The sequence below is a fragment of the Laetiporus sulphureus genome (genome assembly GCF_001632365.1).
Source record: "Laetiporus sulphureus 93-53 unplaced genomic scaffold LAESUscaffold_25, whole genome shotgun sequence".
Taxonomy (NCBI): Eukaryota; Fungi; Basidiomycota; class Agaricomycetes; order Polyporales; family Laetiporaceae; genus Laetiporus; species Laetiporus sulphureus.
This window is the reverse complement of record NW_024468534.1, coordinates 309,897-324,750: the sequence shown is the minus strand read 5'-3', so window position 1 is coordinate 324,750 and position 14,854 is coordinate 309,897. Positions and strand designations below refer to the sequence as shown.

Sequence of the window (14,854 nt, the reverse complement as noted above, 5' to 3'; positions counted from 1 at the left end):
ACTTCTTCTCGGAGATCCTGACCGGCGCATACATAGGGGGTAGAAGATTGGTCGGTTATCGCGAGGCCACGAACTTTACGTTAAGGCGACTGACCTCGCTACTTCCCTCTTCCAACTAGCCCTTCACTTTCCTTCCCTCCTCCTGCGTAGGATTAGGACTGATGCGATGAGCGAGATGGTGATCGTGATCAAGCGAGATTCGGTGGTCCGTAAGCGATTAGGGGATTATGACCGGCCCTAAACGCGGGTATGAAATGCTTCATCTTCTCGCTTACGTCAACGTCACTACCATCGTTGATGAATCTCAACATGCAGCATTTACATAATATCTGTACTCGGGTTATGTTGGCCCTGCAGAAAGTGTCTGTTTGATGATCAGCGGGCTCCTCGGTGAGCGCTCATCCACTTGTGTCGCGAGGCGCCAGCCATTCCGCAAGATATCAGACCGAAGACATCTGAAACCATCATTCCCAATCAGATGCGTCCCGCAACCCAGCGGCAAGCGAAGACCAGCCGTCATGCGTATGCAATAAAAGCCAGGCGCCCCTATCGAGCCCAAATTCGCTGTCAGCGAGTCATTTGGTGAACCGGAGTTCAAGGTGTTGCATTCATATCTGATTCGAATCTCCGCTCACTGCCCCCAATGCATAAAAAGGCCGGCGGGTGGAGTCGGTCCATTGGGATCGCTTACACTCCCCACCCTTCCATGCGAGGTGAGTGTTTGCTTCGCCTGCGAATTCTCAGAAGCCTGCATTGATCTTTGTGTGGAGACGCATGCGGTGACCCAGTCTCTCAGCGTTCAGCCGACCTTTGCCCACCCGCATTCCATCGCGCTTCTTGTTAGGGTGCAGATGAATTTCTCTCAAGGTCTGTTAGCAGCAGTCGTCGCCCGTGGGCATCAGGGTTTACAATCTGTGCAATCAGATGCCGCGACAGGCCTTCTGCGAAGTTATTAATCGCCCTAGCAATACGCGTGGCAACGAGCGCGCAAAGCACGGCTCGATGTGTGAAAGAATGGGTTGCGATGCATAGACGTTTCAGCAGGTCAGCAGACGCTGCTAGCTATGCTGCCCGAACTTGTCTCATTAACGTACTCATACACAGCTGGATCTTAAGCTGCAGTCATGCAGGGATGGGCATTCTCAAGTATGCCGCCATATGCCGACTTTGCTGTATGCCATGTATATATCTTTCGCGGCAATATACTCGTCAGTTGTCCGCATTGTTCTATTGATTTGGCCTGAGCGATTGATGCAAAGAGATATCGAAGTCTTGTCTTTTGATGATGCACATGTCAGGATCATGTCAGTGTCAGGACTCTGTACGACGAATGAGCTAATGTTCTGGAGGTTGTCATGATGTAGAACATTTGGCTAACTTTGGCTAAGGGCTCTGAGCTATACAAGAATATCACACATCCTCGTTCTCTCACTGTGACTGGCAGGTTATCGCCCACACTTTGAATTCTCGGCTTGCCAGCCCCCGGCCATATACTACTGATTGATGTCGACGATACCGCAAGCTGTATACTTCATTGCCTTCGTTTCTGCATGACCGCTCAATTTAACGACGCTCCCTCGGTGATACTATAACTTTGGGATGCCGATGACTACCAATAAGAGTTCGATGTACTAACTGGATCGTTATGTCTGTAGTAACAGCGTCTATGAAGATCATTGCGTGATCCATAACCTCTGTTAGCCGGAGATTGTGATCCACATATTCAAGTGTCTGAATCTGTCACTTTTTCCCTTCGCCCAAATCGCAGCGACTACCTCTGGACATTTCTGAGCACCGTTCCGCAGCGTGTACCGCAGCTTAGATGCACCACCCCTTATCTCGGCTTCTGCTCAAGAACCCAGAGGGGTATATATGTTACTAATCATCCTCCGATTGCAACTCAGTCATGCCGGCCAAGCGTTACTCCCACAGGACCTTCGGCCTCACCGCCCTCCTTGTCCCAGCACTTCCAGCACATCTGAGAAACCCGACGAGATGACCTACGAAAATCGTCAGAAGGCGATTGATCTCTCGCACCATTTGTCCGAGCTGTCAAAGGCCCGAGCTACGTCGCCGCTCAAGGGTCTTGCGCGATACTACGGCAGGCCGGGTTTGATAAGCCTTGCTGGAGGTGAGCGATAGTCTGATGGGCACATCCTGCGGTGAAAATGAACAATTTATGCAGGTGTCCCGGACGAGAACTACTTCCCGTTCAATAACATTGGTGGTGACGGTGGGTTGCATTGTCGCGCCTGGTGCGAACCTGCATAACGAAAGAATGCTCTCCAGCCATCGTGCCGAATGCGTTCTCCTTGAAGGCTGATGAGCAAGACTCTGGTCTCTCGTGGTTCTGGAAGCTGTTTGGACGTCCAACTAAGGAGAAAACCATTCCCATCACAATCCCTAGGTGGCCTGAGCAGAACGGTGACGTCAACCTCGCTCAGGCGCTGCAATACGGCATGGCAACGGGTCTCCCTCAGCTCCAGAAGTTCATCAAGGATTTTGTTGAGAAGGTGTATCAGCCAGCCTACAGCGACTGCACCATCATGGTCCACATTGGCAACACCGAAGGGTAAGTGGGGTTCGGTTTGTCCATGTGCATATGGGCCTGAGACCCAGCATTAGTTGGTCGCGCACAATGCAGACTCTCATGAACCCTGGTGAGGGCTTCATCACAGAGGAATGGAGCTTTCCGACTGCTATGGCTGCGAGCATCCCGTACGGGATGCATGCCATTCCTGTCGAAATGGATGGAGACGGCATGAGCTCCGCTTGTCTGCGCAAAGTGCTCTCTGAATGGGACGAGAAGGCGCGGGGATGCAAGCGGTATGTGATTGCATATACTATTTCAAATGATTTGCAACTAATTTCACTGCAGTCCGCATGTCATGTACACGGTCCCTGTGGGTCAGAACCCGTGCGGATCTGTGAGTCGATCTATGGCCACATCGTCGGTACAAGCCTGATCATGCCACGCAGACGATGGGCGCGACACGGAAGAAGGAAATTTACGACATCTGTGTTGAATTCGGTAAGGTGTCCAGCCGGGCGGAACATTCTCGATGGATTGATTTATGTAATGTCGTTGTAACTCCAGACATCATAATTGTCGAAGACGACCCCTACTTCTTCTTGCAGCAAGGAGGATACGTCCCGAAGACGCAACGCAGCTCCGAATCCCACGGCGGCACTAGCGATGCGGAGTGGCTTGCTGGTTTGGCCCCAAGCTACCTGAAGTGCGCGTGCTTCCATTTATCCCGTGCCGTTTTGACGCTCACCGTCTGGCAGGTTCGACTATCAAGGCCGTGTGATCCGACTCGACACCTTCTCTAAGGTACGAATGCTCCGTATGCGTAGCTCAACAGTAGTTCACCGAAAATGACAGTATATTGCACCCGGTTCCCGCCTTGGTTGGCACACTTGCAACCCTCTCTTTGCCGAACGGCTTGAGAGGCATGGCGAGACCACGGCGCAGGCGCCCTGTGGATTTGGGCAGGTGAGGAAGCGGATAGTGACTCTCTTTACAAGACACCACCTGACGAGGCCGTCACACACAGTCTCTCGTCACCCAGCTGCTGTTGACTTGGAAGCAGGACGGGTATGTACGGTGGCTGCGAGGTTAGTTGTGAGACAAACGAAACCCCGCGATGCTAACTCGGCATGTCAGGTCTTGCTGTTCAGTATAAGTCACGACGAGACTTTTTCATCGACTGCTTGGGCGAAGAGTTCCATCTCGTACCATCGTCCTCGGAGGTCAGCTACTGGAAGGGCTGTGACGTGTTCGATGCATACGCGAAGACTGGCAAGGAGCTCGTGACGACCGAGAAGGGTGCAATTGGAACGAGGCTGTTCAGCTTCGTGCCACCGTCCTCCGGCATGTTCATCTGGGTTCGTCCGGTCGTCATGTGTAAGATCTGCTTGCGCTCATTTTAGTCGACAGATGAGGTTGTTCTTCGGGAACCTCCCTGCGTACAGGAGGGACCCTGAGGAGACTCCCGAGCTGCAGCTCTGGACGAAGCTCGCAGATGCGGGTGTGCTGATCTCTCCGGGATGGTTCTTCGCGGCGGACACACTGAATCCGCCGACCGATGAGATGGAGGGCCACTACCGTATCAGCTTCAGCAACGCCGACGTACGTGTCCGTTCTGTTTCTCTAGAATGGGATCGTTGACGCCTTCTACACCAGTTCGAGGCCCTGAAGAAGGCTGTGCAGATCTTCGCGAAGGTCACGAAGGACTTCTTTGAGCAATAGATTTAAACTAGATATGCTTAGATTGGAGCGGATGTTTTTTCTTGTAGGCACGTTGTGTGATTGTAGCGTCGTGGTATTGGAAGGCATCGTCGACGGTGTTGAAGCCATCAACTTTGCCCCGCACCTTAGTGAACTGTACAATTAATTAATGTGGCGTTTTTCAAGATTTGTGGCCGTGGGAACTATCGGCCGACGCCGGTTGTAAGCAGCTTCGTTGGGCCGAGGCTCGACGCCAACTTGCTTGCCCTCATCCACTCCGACCCGCCCTAAACCATCGCGTTTTGGTCATGTCCAGCGACGCGTCGCCACTGTCTGCAGACGTCCAACTCGCTCTCCAGCAAGCCGTCGGCGACGCAAATAACGCCGCCGCGGCCGTCACAAACAAGTCGTCGAAGCGCGTGAGGAATGAGGAAGATGGCACACAGGTCGGGGACGGGAATGACGCGTCTGGCAAGAGGAATGGGAGGAGCACCGCGCGCAAGGACACACCTCCTGCTATGGCCCCTCCACTGCCGGTGATCGAGCTGCCGTTGGAGCAAGCTCCTGCTGAGACTAAGGACGCTGCGGCCGTTGAGCAGCCGCCGAAGAAGAAGCGGAAGACTACTGAGGGGCAGGAACAGGTGCGGCAGCAGGATCGGCAGCAGGAAGGAGCACTGGAGCAGATTGCGCAGCCTGACGAGGCCACAGCGCAGGAACTATCCGATGCGGCGGATTTTCTCTCAGCTGTTGTTGCTGCAGCATCGGCCACATCCAATCAAGCATCGCTGACTCCTGAGAACGCTGCATTTGACCAACCTATGCCGCCGTTCGTGGAGTATCCTTCGGGGTACCCTCCTCCGTTTCCATATCACCCCCCGGAACATTCAGGGCCCTTCCACCACGGGCAGCCTCCGCCTCTGCTACCACTAATGTTTCCGGGCCCCGATCTGAACTTTGGTTCGAGCGAAGACCTGCTGCGGGCATTGCAGGAGCTCGATGTCTCCAAGGTTATGAACATTTTACGTGCGATGGGAGAGGCTGCGAGCGCTGTGAACGTTTCGGTGACTGGACAGTCTGTGTTCATGCCTCCTCCGGCAGGGCCCGCACCACCGCCTATCGGCCAGCAGCCAGCGAGGTCGGACGATATTCTTGGGTGCCCACCGAAGCAGAAGAAGATATCACAGCAGTCTGCTCAACCGGTCGCTGCTGTCACGCAACTGGTGCCGCCGCCGCCTCCTGAAGCTGCACCTGCTGAGCATGACAATCCGGAGCACGCGCATATGTTGGCGAATGTCTGGATGAACGCGACGAAACTTGCTGAGATGGTGAAGAAAGAAGGTGGGAATAATTTTTTCAGATGGAGCATACGCACTGATAGTGCTCGATATAGGTCTCGTGTACAAGAAGGGCAAGTTCTCTGCCATTGAGGAAATGCAGCTCAATGCCGCGATTGAGAATTATCGTGTGGTGAGTATCTTCCCCGTATGGTGAAGCTGGAGGCGCTCACATTCTGGTAGGCTAAAGGTCTCACGGAGTACGACATCGAAAAGAACGTCATCTTTTCTAAAGAGAGGGGCCGGGACTCGTTCTGGCAAGAGATTAGTGCGTCTACATGTTGACTGATCCATCTGTATTCTGACCAGCGATCGAATACAGCATCGGCATTGCACCTTCGCCCTATCATCGCCGTGTATCACCATGTTCGTCGCACTCGTCATCCTGATAGCCGGAAGGGCAAGTGGACGGATTCGGAAGATGACGAGCTAGCGCGGTAAGTATTGCTGCTTAAAATTACTCATCTCGTTGCTCATCGCTTGACTGCAGGGCTGTGTCCGATCATGGACAGCAGTGGGAGAAGGTCGGTCTCATTGTCAAACGGATGTCATCGGACTGCCGGGATAGATGGCGTAACCATCTTCAAGACCGCAGCACGCGTCGCTCAGGTAATATTCCAGTACTCTCCTCGCTCAGCGACTTTAGGCTGACGTTTGCCCAGGGACGTGGACGAAGGAGGAGGAAGAAGAGTTAACGAGGATTGTCACTGAGATGACACTCCAGAAGGGCAAGGATATTGACAATGATATCTTCTGGGGTGTCGTCAGCCAGCGTATGGGCGGTAAACGTGGTAGACAGCAGTGTCGAATCAAATGGTAAGTAAGCCTATCGTTGATGATGACCAGAATTGACCGGCCATGAAACAGGACAGATACGCTTAGCACTCAAATGAAGAACGCCGGCGAGAGGCCGCGTTGGAGTCAGATGGATGCGTACATCTTAGTGCATAAGTGCGTACCGGCTTCACCGTCTCCAAGCTTCACTGACTCGCCTTTGGCAGGGTTGATTCGCTGAACGTCCGAGACGACACTGAGATCGACTGGAAGCTTCTTCCTGATGAGCATTGGAACATATGGAGTGCGCATTCGCTACAGCGGCGATGGCTCACGATGAAGCGCAGTGTGAAGGGTTATGAAGACATGACCCACGCCGGTTCGTACATTGATCGCATTATCTGTGTCTTGTCGGCTGATTGACATACTGTTTCAGAGATCATGGAAATTCTGAAGACAAAGAAGGCGCAGGCGTTACCCCTGCCCGTCTCAAGCCGGAGAAAGAAGAACAAAGTCACAAGTGCAGAGGCTGTCAATGACTCTGATTCAGTAGATGGAGGGCCGGAGCGAGAAGACGGATCCAGTAGTGCCTGCGTCCACGTAGGTGCGGATACGGCCAATTCTGTATAGAGGCGGGCATGAATTGAGCAAAGAAAAGAGGTTTGCTGACTGAGTGCTGAAGCTTGAAGTCCGGTTGCCACTTGCGCGTATGATCCACGCGTTTGCGATGCGTGCAGTCCTCCTTGCAATGTCCACGCGTCCCAGAACCAATGTCCCAACCTTTGCGGAACGCGCATCATGCATGTTGGTTGACTGGCGGGCGTGGCTTATTGTTGGCAGTCACGGAGCTTGGTTGCCCGCACACCCCTCCTGATCTCAAGGATGACAGTTCAGCTGAGCCAGTGTCAGTGCTCATGAGCTGAGGCAATATAGCTTGTCGGACAGAACGAGAGGATGATTGGGTTTTCTCGTAAGTGTTCGTTGCCATGAGGCAGTGGCGCTGTAAGAGGCCGTAGAGAATCTCCGGACCCGTTCAGATCTAGCAGTGATCCCGTGCCGATTAAGATCACATCTCGAAAATCGCAGCAGAAAATAGGAAGGTGCGGCTAAGGGTAATGGCACGAAACGAGAGAACATCAGCTATAACTCCGCGCCGTTTGCCCGACGCGACGGGGCGGCGTGCCACAGACGCGTCGCCGAGGCACGTGCCACGTTCCCTGCACAGAATCATTGTTCTCCTCTCATTGATCCCGTCCATCTGCCCGCAGGGACGAAACTGCCACGCTGGCACCATCCTTCACAGCCCCAGCCAACCCCCTAGCCATTGTCCTTGCAGAGGACCGGTCTCGCGAGGACGAAGCGCCACGCCTGTGATGAGGCGTCCCTATGCGGGCTACTCCGCACGTTACTACCAGATTCGCCTTCCTCATGGATCGGCGGAGTACTTTCGAGGGTATTGCATGCATCAATCCAGAACCGTGAATCGATGAAAGTATCCGCGCAACATGCTGGGTAGCCCCGACACTCCGCCAAGGCCCGCGAGGCAGGAAATCGGACAATGCAGCAGCAGGCACGCAACCTCGCCCCTCCAGTTCCGGCTGTCAGATGGACCATTAAGGCATAAGAGGTTCGTCGGATTGTTTCGTCGCTCTGTTTCAGAGGAATTGGCAGCGACACCCGGCTCATCGTCGCGTCCACGTGACACAATTCCTACGTCCTACGACGCGATAGGCGGACCAAATAAGCAACAACATCCCCTGTGGTTGGGTTTCGGCTAGTGCGACACCGAGCGCGTGGACGGAGCGACAAGGCCATTGCTCCTCGGCTAGTCCACTTCGTCGACTCTGCATCTGCTTGCGTTGTGTTCCGTCCTCTGGATCCGTCGACCCACTTTCCGACCCCGCACTCTTTCTCTGCTGGCATACATCCACGACTTCCTATGACATGGCTCATTCTCCCCGCAAGGTCCCGCTCTCCCTGGGCGACGATGCTATACGACCACGAACGAAATCCAACACTTTCAGTTTCACGAGACGTGCCTATTTCTGCGGTGTAGTGGTCGAAGGAGCCGACTATGGAGAGGAATTGTCTCAAGGTGCGTGCCAGGCGCACATGAGCAGGCCGTACCACGTGGAGGTCTGGCGGAGCCAAACGACGAGGATTCATGGACTGAACATACGTGTAGACATGCGCGATCTCATCCAATCACTTGGTGATAGGATGGATCTCGGGTCAGAGCCGGACCCGATGGAATGTCATTCTCCACCACTTGTGGACTTGTCTCCCGTGAGTTCTCACTCGCTGCCTTCTGTGGTGAGGTCGTCAATGAATACACGGTGGAACAGGGCTCTCGCCGGCCTGCAATGACCGATTTTACTGGTCTTGCGGATATTGTCAAGGAACTGCTAACCACTGAACGCTCATACGTCAATCGACTCAAGATGCTCAAAGACGATTATGCCGACCCTTTACGAAGTTTCGCTCGCAGCAAGGATACTGCGGTTCTTCCACTGTATGAAGCCAAGACGCTGTTCGGCAATATAGATCATCTGCTGCCGGTCAATCAAGCGTTCCTGGAGGACCTTGAGAAGATGGGTCGGGAGGGCGGCCCTGGAGTAGGCGATGTGGCATTGAAACACTTCAAGGAGTTGAAGGGGTTTGAGCACTACAGGAAATACTATTCCAAACGGGAAGAAGCTCAGATGATTTTCGAGCGCGAGGCGAAGAAGTCTTCTACCTTTGCGCAGTTCCTTGACGTGAGTGAGCTTTTCGCTTCGCTCATCGCTTGCTCCATGACTTTAATTGTGTGTGTAGCGTGTCAAATACTCTGGACCTGATGTCAAGAACCGTGTAGGACTGCGTGAACTATTGATGGAGCCCGTGCAGCGCATACCCAGATATACCTTGATGTTCCGCTCCATGATCAAATTGATGGCCATTGGAGATCCTCAACGTCAGGCACTCATGGAAGCTGATGAGATCGCTGCTCAAATAGCTGCAGCGGAGGCGGACGAGGAGACGAAACGGGCGCAGATCCTATATTGCCTCAACTCCAGTATAGAAGATTTCCCTCCTGCTCTCTTCTCGAACTCACGTCGCTTCGTTGATTGTATCGACGTTGAGGATGTCCTTCTCGATAATTCTGGACCATCTGCTGTGGCGGCCGGCGGTGCCGGTGGGAGTCAGCCAGGCGGAAATCTTCACTGTAGTCTTTTCTTATTTGACGACAAACTCATGATCACGAAAAGACCGGCGAGTGGTGATAAAGGTGGCAGGGAGCTTGCTGGACTAGATGATCCCGAGAAAACCACCAAGGCGGGCGGGATCCTGCTTGGAAGCAAGAAGAAAACTGGCATGAGTTACAAGGGCGTGGTGGATGTTGTGGAGGTTGCCGTAGCTGATGTCGGTGGCGCAGGTGAGCACATATTGATTCATTCTATAGCTCCAGTCTTTCATCTGATTCATTCATATAGACATACACATGTTCCTCGAGCGCCCTCCACGAGACCAGAGTGACCGTTGGTCCGGGCGGCCTTTTCGTGCTCTTACAGTAACTCTTCCTGCGAACCCCAACGCCGACACGGTAGCCTTGCAGGAAGACAAGGCGCGGTTTTTGCAGAACTTCTGGGATGTTCAAGCAAGATATCGGACGAAGCTTAACCAGTCTGTTGTACTCCGCTCTTCGGACTTTGAAGTGGAGAATAGAGGGAGCAAGATCACAAATGCTATCACGTATTTCAACGTGTACACCAGAATTGGTTATCTCGAAGAGGCCAAGAAGGTGAGAACGCTTTCATTTCGAGTTATATGATCTTCACGTTCGTCAAATTATCCCATTAGCCGAAGGTTGTCCTTCATCTCGATCCTTCGGGGACTGCGGATCCAATACCACTCGCAATACGTAGCAGCCCGTTAGTTGCTGTGCGGGTACAACCGCTGGAGGGCGAGTTGTGCCGATACAAGGTCACGACCAGCGATCCTGGCATTGAAGAAGACGAGGACATCGTGCAGACTAATCGGCTTCCTGAACGAGTAGTGCATACAAGTATGTCTTTCTTCTCTTCTTCGTATCACATATTAACTTCCTGCAGTCCATCAGTACGGTCTTTTCAACTTCAGCACCGGACGTGCGTCTCTTCCTCCAACGCCATCGACAACTCGCTCACGGGCGAATATCTTTGGGCTTGATGCCATCAGTCGTAACATATTCAAGTCGGATCGACCAAAATCCGTGATGGGCGAGTCGTTTATGGGGTCAGCCGTTGGCCATCGACGGTCAAAGACGTCATATGCCGGTAGTCGGACGTCGACGTACACGGAAGCGTCATCCGCGAACGATGACAATATCTCTCGATTCTCACGTGCCAATTCGACTACCACGGCAGCAACTTCACTTGATGACAGCTCCATTGGTAGTAATGGCGGGCGATCTCGTTCTCTGCCGCGCGGGGGAAGGAGGCTTGTCAAGAGGAAACAACCAAGGCTGAATGGGTCTGACAGCGAAGGATCGCCACCCAAGCGGAACAGCATCGCATCTCTCCCGGTGGCAGGACCCTCCGGAATGGCCGCTGACGACGAGTATGACAGCGGACGGGAATTCGGGGCAGCACCGCGGGCGCATCGTGGAATGAATTTGGATCCATCTGAACGTGACCTTGCATTACGCTTGGAACTGGCTCGACGCAACGGTGAGAGCCAACGCGATCAACAATACCCTCCTCTTTTGATGGACACCGATTACGGTCGTATGTCTTGTTGTCTATCTCCGACTATATAAGCTCACTCAGTCGCGATCACAGGCGAACGAACCTCAATGCGGCCACATTCAAGGGCTTCTAAGGAGCTGCCGCCTGCTCCTGTGGAGGAGCTGTCTGATGAGGATCCTCCGGATACACATCCGACCGCAGGTCCATCATATAGGGATCGCTCAAATTCTGGACATTCCGTGGACCTACGACCGATGGGTCCACGGGCGATCTCACCTCTTTCATCCATAAGGGGCGCACAGGTGTTATCAGTGCAACCTATTCCATCCGAACTTGCTATGGGAACTCCTCTGATGAATCTACCTTCAACGACGGCGTTGTCAAGAAGGACACCTATTCCTCGTAGTAGACTGCAGCAGTTCAGTCGCACAGGCAGTCTGGATGAGACTCCTAGACCTCCCTCAACGGACACACTACGTACTCCTGGAAGTGTAGAACCTCTGGCGATCAGGAAGAAGGCGTCGATACGGACCAATGCGAGCACGTCCTCATCGGGTTCTTGGAAAAGAGCGTTCACCTCCGTGACGCATAGTGCGCCCGGAGGAGGCTCGCGTTCGCCAAGTCGTTCACCTCGCGGAGAGCCTTCCGGCTTACCGATGGAGAAGGAATTGGTTGCGGAGAACATGGCGCGCATGATTAGACTAGTTGAGACGACTAAGGAAGACGTGCGTCGATCCGTATTGTTCTATCACGCCGTGCTGAGCATGACCCTCTAGATAGAGTCTTCTCGCCGTGCTGTCAAGCGTATCAAGCTAGAGTCAGAGAAGTTGCGGACATTGACGCCTGCTACGCCTGCGACTCCAACCACTGAAGAGCCTGCTGATCGACCAACGTCGCCGCCGAGGACCCCAGGTAGACTTATGCCAAGGCCTCCACCTGCTCAACCTTTGGTATAGTATTGCTCTTCGTAATGGCAGTTCACGAATTACTCATCGTTGCTATGGCAGACCAGAGAGGCACAAGCGCGGATGGAGGAAATGCAGCGGCTAATCGGCAAACGCAACATCAACCCGCTGCTAGAAAGCTCACAACGCTCTCGGACTGGCAGCGTTGCTGGCGTTGGAAGCCCTCCATCGCCACGAATAGTGGATCCTCCTCCACGGCTGAAGGAGGCGACGCGTGTGCTTGACGATCTCGTTGATCAGGTCGACGCTGGCCTGGACAAGGCGTTGAAGGGACAGGAGACTCTTCAAGGTGAGCTGCAGGGATTGACCACCGGCTTCGAGGAGGTGAATGACTTCCACGATCTGGAAGCAGCCAACATGACTTGGCTAATCTGCTGATACCACAGCAATATGTGCAGTACGAACAGATGAGCGAGGAACTGCGCAGCGCAAACCGACAATGCGTAGTGCTTAAGAGCCTCCTGAATGACACTCACAAAGAGCAGTCCCGCATGTACAAGGTAGTGTTTCTGTTTGTATAAGCCGATGCGATTCTCATGTTACTGCAGGCGTTCAACGAAGAACTCGATCACATATTCAATGATCTGGGTCTTCCTGAAGATGAAGCTCGGACTGCACTAGCCATGCAGCTGCGCGCAGCCAAGGAAGAGAAGAATGAGCTACTCGCGGAGAACGCGTATGTGTTGGCTGTCGATATACATATTCATCGCTGACGAATGCTACAGACGGTTGAAATGGCGGCTACAAGACACCGAGATGCGGAAAGACGAGTGCGTTATATCTATAATTCATATAGAAATCCGCTGACGACCGAATACAGGTGGGGAGCAATTTTACGATCACATGGACTAATCTCTTGACATTATGACCATATGCTCGATCTACTGACAACTTATATGCTATCGCATACCCACATGAATGCTCTGAATATGCCCTCGCAATCGTGTTATTCCCTCATCCGAATCTCCGCCAGATACCCTAGCAAGGCATCTGTATATACTCCATGATTTATGCACGGACTGCGCACTTTTGTCTGTCGATAGCAAATTTGAGACATTCATGTGGCCATCACCTTATTGGGAAGGCGAAGTGCTGGGCGCTATTTACATACTTCACGTCTGAATATCCTCGCCACATTTGCCTCTGCTCATATACCCTGCTCAACATTATGTCCAAGCGAACAGCATCACCACCTCAAGGCGGAGCTCTAGTGAAGAGGACACGATCCTCGTCTCCACCGACGAACCAAATCGCGATCTCTTCCTCCAATGACGAACGACAGCAGGCACTAATTCGAACAGTGCAGCGAACGAGCAGTCTTGAAGCTCCCATTGTTAGTCTCAGCGGATCGCATGGGGTTAGTATGCACAGTGTAGAGCGTCGAAGGCGTGTCATTTCCGAGCGTAGTTGACCTGAACATACAGGCAGAGATTCTAAGCTGTAGGTTCGACCCTACTGGCCAAAATATTGCGGCTTGCTCTGCAGATCGCAGCGTTTGTGTGTCTACATACTGTTTCTCAGTGCATAAGCAAACAGTTTTGATGGATGTTTTTCTAGCCCTTTGGCGAACATATGCGCCGAACACCAACTATGGACTACTCGCGAACCTACACAAGGCTCCCATCCTCGACCTTCAATGGTCGCTTTTCTCTCCTTTGCTGTATACTGTTTCAGCGGATCACACCCTGAACGTGACAGACCTCACTACTGGTCAGCGCATACGCAAGCTACGCGCTCACCGAGGCATTATCAACTCGCTTGACAGGACAATGGCCGGTGGAGCAGGCACCGAGTTGGTGGTGACGGGTGCAGATGATGGGACGGTGAGGGTCTGGGAGGGTGGAGATGAGGGCCCTAAGACACCGATAAGCGTGTTCGAGCTCGGTTGTCCAGTCACGTCTGTGTGCTGGAGTGCAGATGGCGCGAACATCTATGCAGGCGCGCTGGACAACGAAATCCATGTAAGCGCTGTGCATCGTCGTCGCCTCATTGTGTTGCTAATTCTATTCACATAGGTTCTGGATTTGCGCAAAAATGAGCAGGTGTACAGCCTCACAGGACACACGGACACGCCGACCTCGCTGTCTCTGTCACCTAACGGGTCTTTCCTGCTCTCCCCGTCGTTCTCTTCCCAGACCGTCATCCACGATGTCCGGCCGTTCTCGCCGTCGCCTGCGCGTATTCACCGCGTACTGATGGGTGCGCCCGCCGGTTTTGAGAACACCTTGTTGAGAGGCGCGTGGAGTAAGGACGATAACGGTCGGCGCGTCGCAGTTGGCGGAGCAGATCGCACAGTCTGCATATGGGATGTCGAGAGCGGAAAAGTGCTGTACAAGGTCCGTCTCCTTGTCTCTCGTCGCATGACCCGAGACCTCATGGTTTCTTTAGCTACCTGGTCACAAGGGCACTGTAACCGCGGTTGACTTCCATCCAAAGGAGCCCATCAGTAAGTGATTACGGCGTTCTTGTTTGTGACATTGACCTCACTCTCTTCACAGTTCTAACGGGAAGCAAGGACGCGACAATGCTTTTGGGAGAGATTGAGCCCAGCTTGCCTTTGTGACCTCCATTTTTATTGGACGCTTACTGCATGGAGTGCATGCTCACAGCACGAATGACTGACGCCTGGACACCTCGACATGTTTTCTTGCGAAAATCTAATGCATGATCCCAGTGTAGATAAGATGAATCATTGTCGGGCCAGATAACGAATACGAATATCGATGTAGCTCCCAGAGATGGTTAGTGCTTACATCCTCAATCAAGTGGCGCCCACTACTCCTTTCCAGTTCATCTTGACTGCTGCATTGGTCATGATTCCTCGCACTCCAGCTGTCATCGCCG

The 14,854-nt window shown here is 53.1% G+C and overlaps 5 protein-coding genes across 5 annotated transcripts; all 5 read left to right on the top strand.

Moving 5' to 3' along the window:
• The first annotated feature begins 992 nt into the window (after positions 1–992).
• On the top strand, positions 993–1,523 carry LAESUDRAFT_222394 (uncharacterized protein). Its single transcript, XM_040901625.1, has 3 exons — positions 993–1,044; positions 1,105–1,208; positions 1,271–1,523. The coding sequence occupies exons 1-3, from the start codon at positions 1,025–1,027 to the stop codon at positions 1,357–1,359; spliced, it is 213 nt and encodes a 70-aa protein (XP_040763343.1). The 5' UTR covers positions 993–1,024; the 3' UTR covers positions 1,360–1,523.
• Positions 1,524–1,995: 472 nt separating this feature from the next.
• On the top strand, positions 1,996–4,252 carry LAESUDRAFT_655541 (PLP-dependent transferase; the record flags this gene model as incomplete). Its single annotated transcript, XM_040904561.1, has 12 exons — positions 1,996–2,131; positions 2,186–2,233; positions 2,290–2,572; positions 2,626–2,826; positions 2,879–2,927; positions 2,980–3,236; positions 3,289–3,334; positions 3,386–3,496; positions 3,558–3,618; positions 3,668–3,888; positions 3,941–4,132; positions 4,187–4,252. 12 exons carry the CDS (start codon positions 1,996–1,998, stop codon positions 4,250–4,252), a joined length of 1,671 nt encoding a protein of 556 aa, XP_040763342.1.
• Positions 4,253–5,313: 1,061 nt separating this feature from the next.
• Positions 5,314–6,969, top strand: LAESUDRAFT_655614 (uncharacterized protein; the record flags this gene model as incomplete). Its single annotated transcript, XM_040904566.1, has 9 exons — positions 5,314–5,569; positions 5,622–5,698; positions 5,749–5,833; positions 5,888–6,002; positions 6,056–6,174; positions 6,228–6,381; positions 6,433–6,516; positions 6,567–6,718; positions 6,776–6,969. The coding sequence occupies 9 exons, from the start codon at positions 5,314–5,316 to the stop codon at positions 6,967–6,969; spliced, it is 1,236 nt and encodes a 411-aa protein (XP_040763341.1).
• Positions 6,970–8,283: 1,314 nt separating this feature from the next.
• On the top strand, positions 8,284–12,870 carry LAESUDRAFT_760155 (RhoGEF-domain-containing protein; the record flags this gene model as incomplete). Its single annotated transcript, XM_040912696.1, has 13 exons — positions 8,284–8,625; positions 8,685–9,095; positions 9,154–9,754; positions 9,813–10,120; positions 10,180–10,384; positions 10,431–11,084; positions 11,139–11,770; positions 11,822–11,995; positions 12,053–12,334; positions 12,397–12,510; positions 12,559–12,686; positions 12,736–12,780; positions 12,831–12,870. The coding sequence occupies 13 exons, from the start codon at positions 8,284–8,286 to the stop codon at positions 12,868–12,870; spliced, it is 3,936 nt and encodes a 1,311-aa protein (XP_040763340.1).
• A 266-nt stretch (positions 12,871–13,136) lies between these two features.
• On the top strand, positions 13,137–14,799 carry LAESUDRAFT_813412 (WD40 repeat-like protein). Its single transcript, XM_040914486.1, has 6 exons — positions 13,137–13,367; positions 13,435–13,507; positions 13,568–13,971; positions 14,026–14,346; positions 14,399–14,456; positions 14,509–14,799. The coding sequence occupies exons 1-6, from the start codon at positions 13,179–13,181 to the stop codon at positions 14,571–14,573; spliced, it is 1,110 nt and encodes a 369-aa protein (XP_040763339.1). The 5' UTR covers positions 13,137–13,178; the 3' UTR covers positions 14,574–14,799.
• Positions 14,800–14,854: the final 55 nt, after the last annotated feature.

Coding starts and splice junctions, on each gene's coding strand:
- LAESUDRAFT_222394 (XM_040901625.1), top strand. CDS start 1,025: ATGCATAGACGTTTCAGCAG. Junction 1,045..1,104: donor ATGCATAGACGTTTCAGCAG/GTCAGCAGACGC, acceptor ACTCATACACAG/CTGGATCTTAAGCTGCAGTC. Junction 1,209..1,270: donor TCTTTCGCGGCAATATACTC/GTCAGTTGTCCG, acceptor GAGATATCGAAG/TCTTGTCTTTTGATGATGCA.
- LAESUDRAFT_813412 (XM_040914486.1), top strand. CDS start 13,179: ATGTCCAAGCGAACAGCATCACCACCTCAAGGCGGAGCTCTAGTGAAG. Junction 13,508..13,567: donor CTCTGCAGATCGCAGCGTTT/GTGTGTCTACAT, acceptor ATGTTTTTCTAG/CCCTTTGGCGAACATATGCG. Junction 14,457..14,508: donor CCATCCAAAGGAGCCCATCA/GTAAGTGATTAC, acceptor CTCTCTTCACAG/TTCTAACGGGAAGCAAGGAC.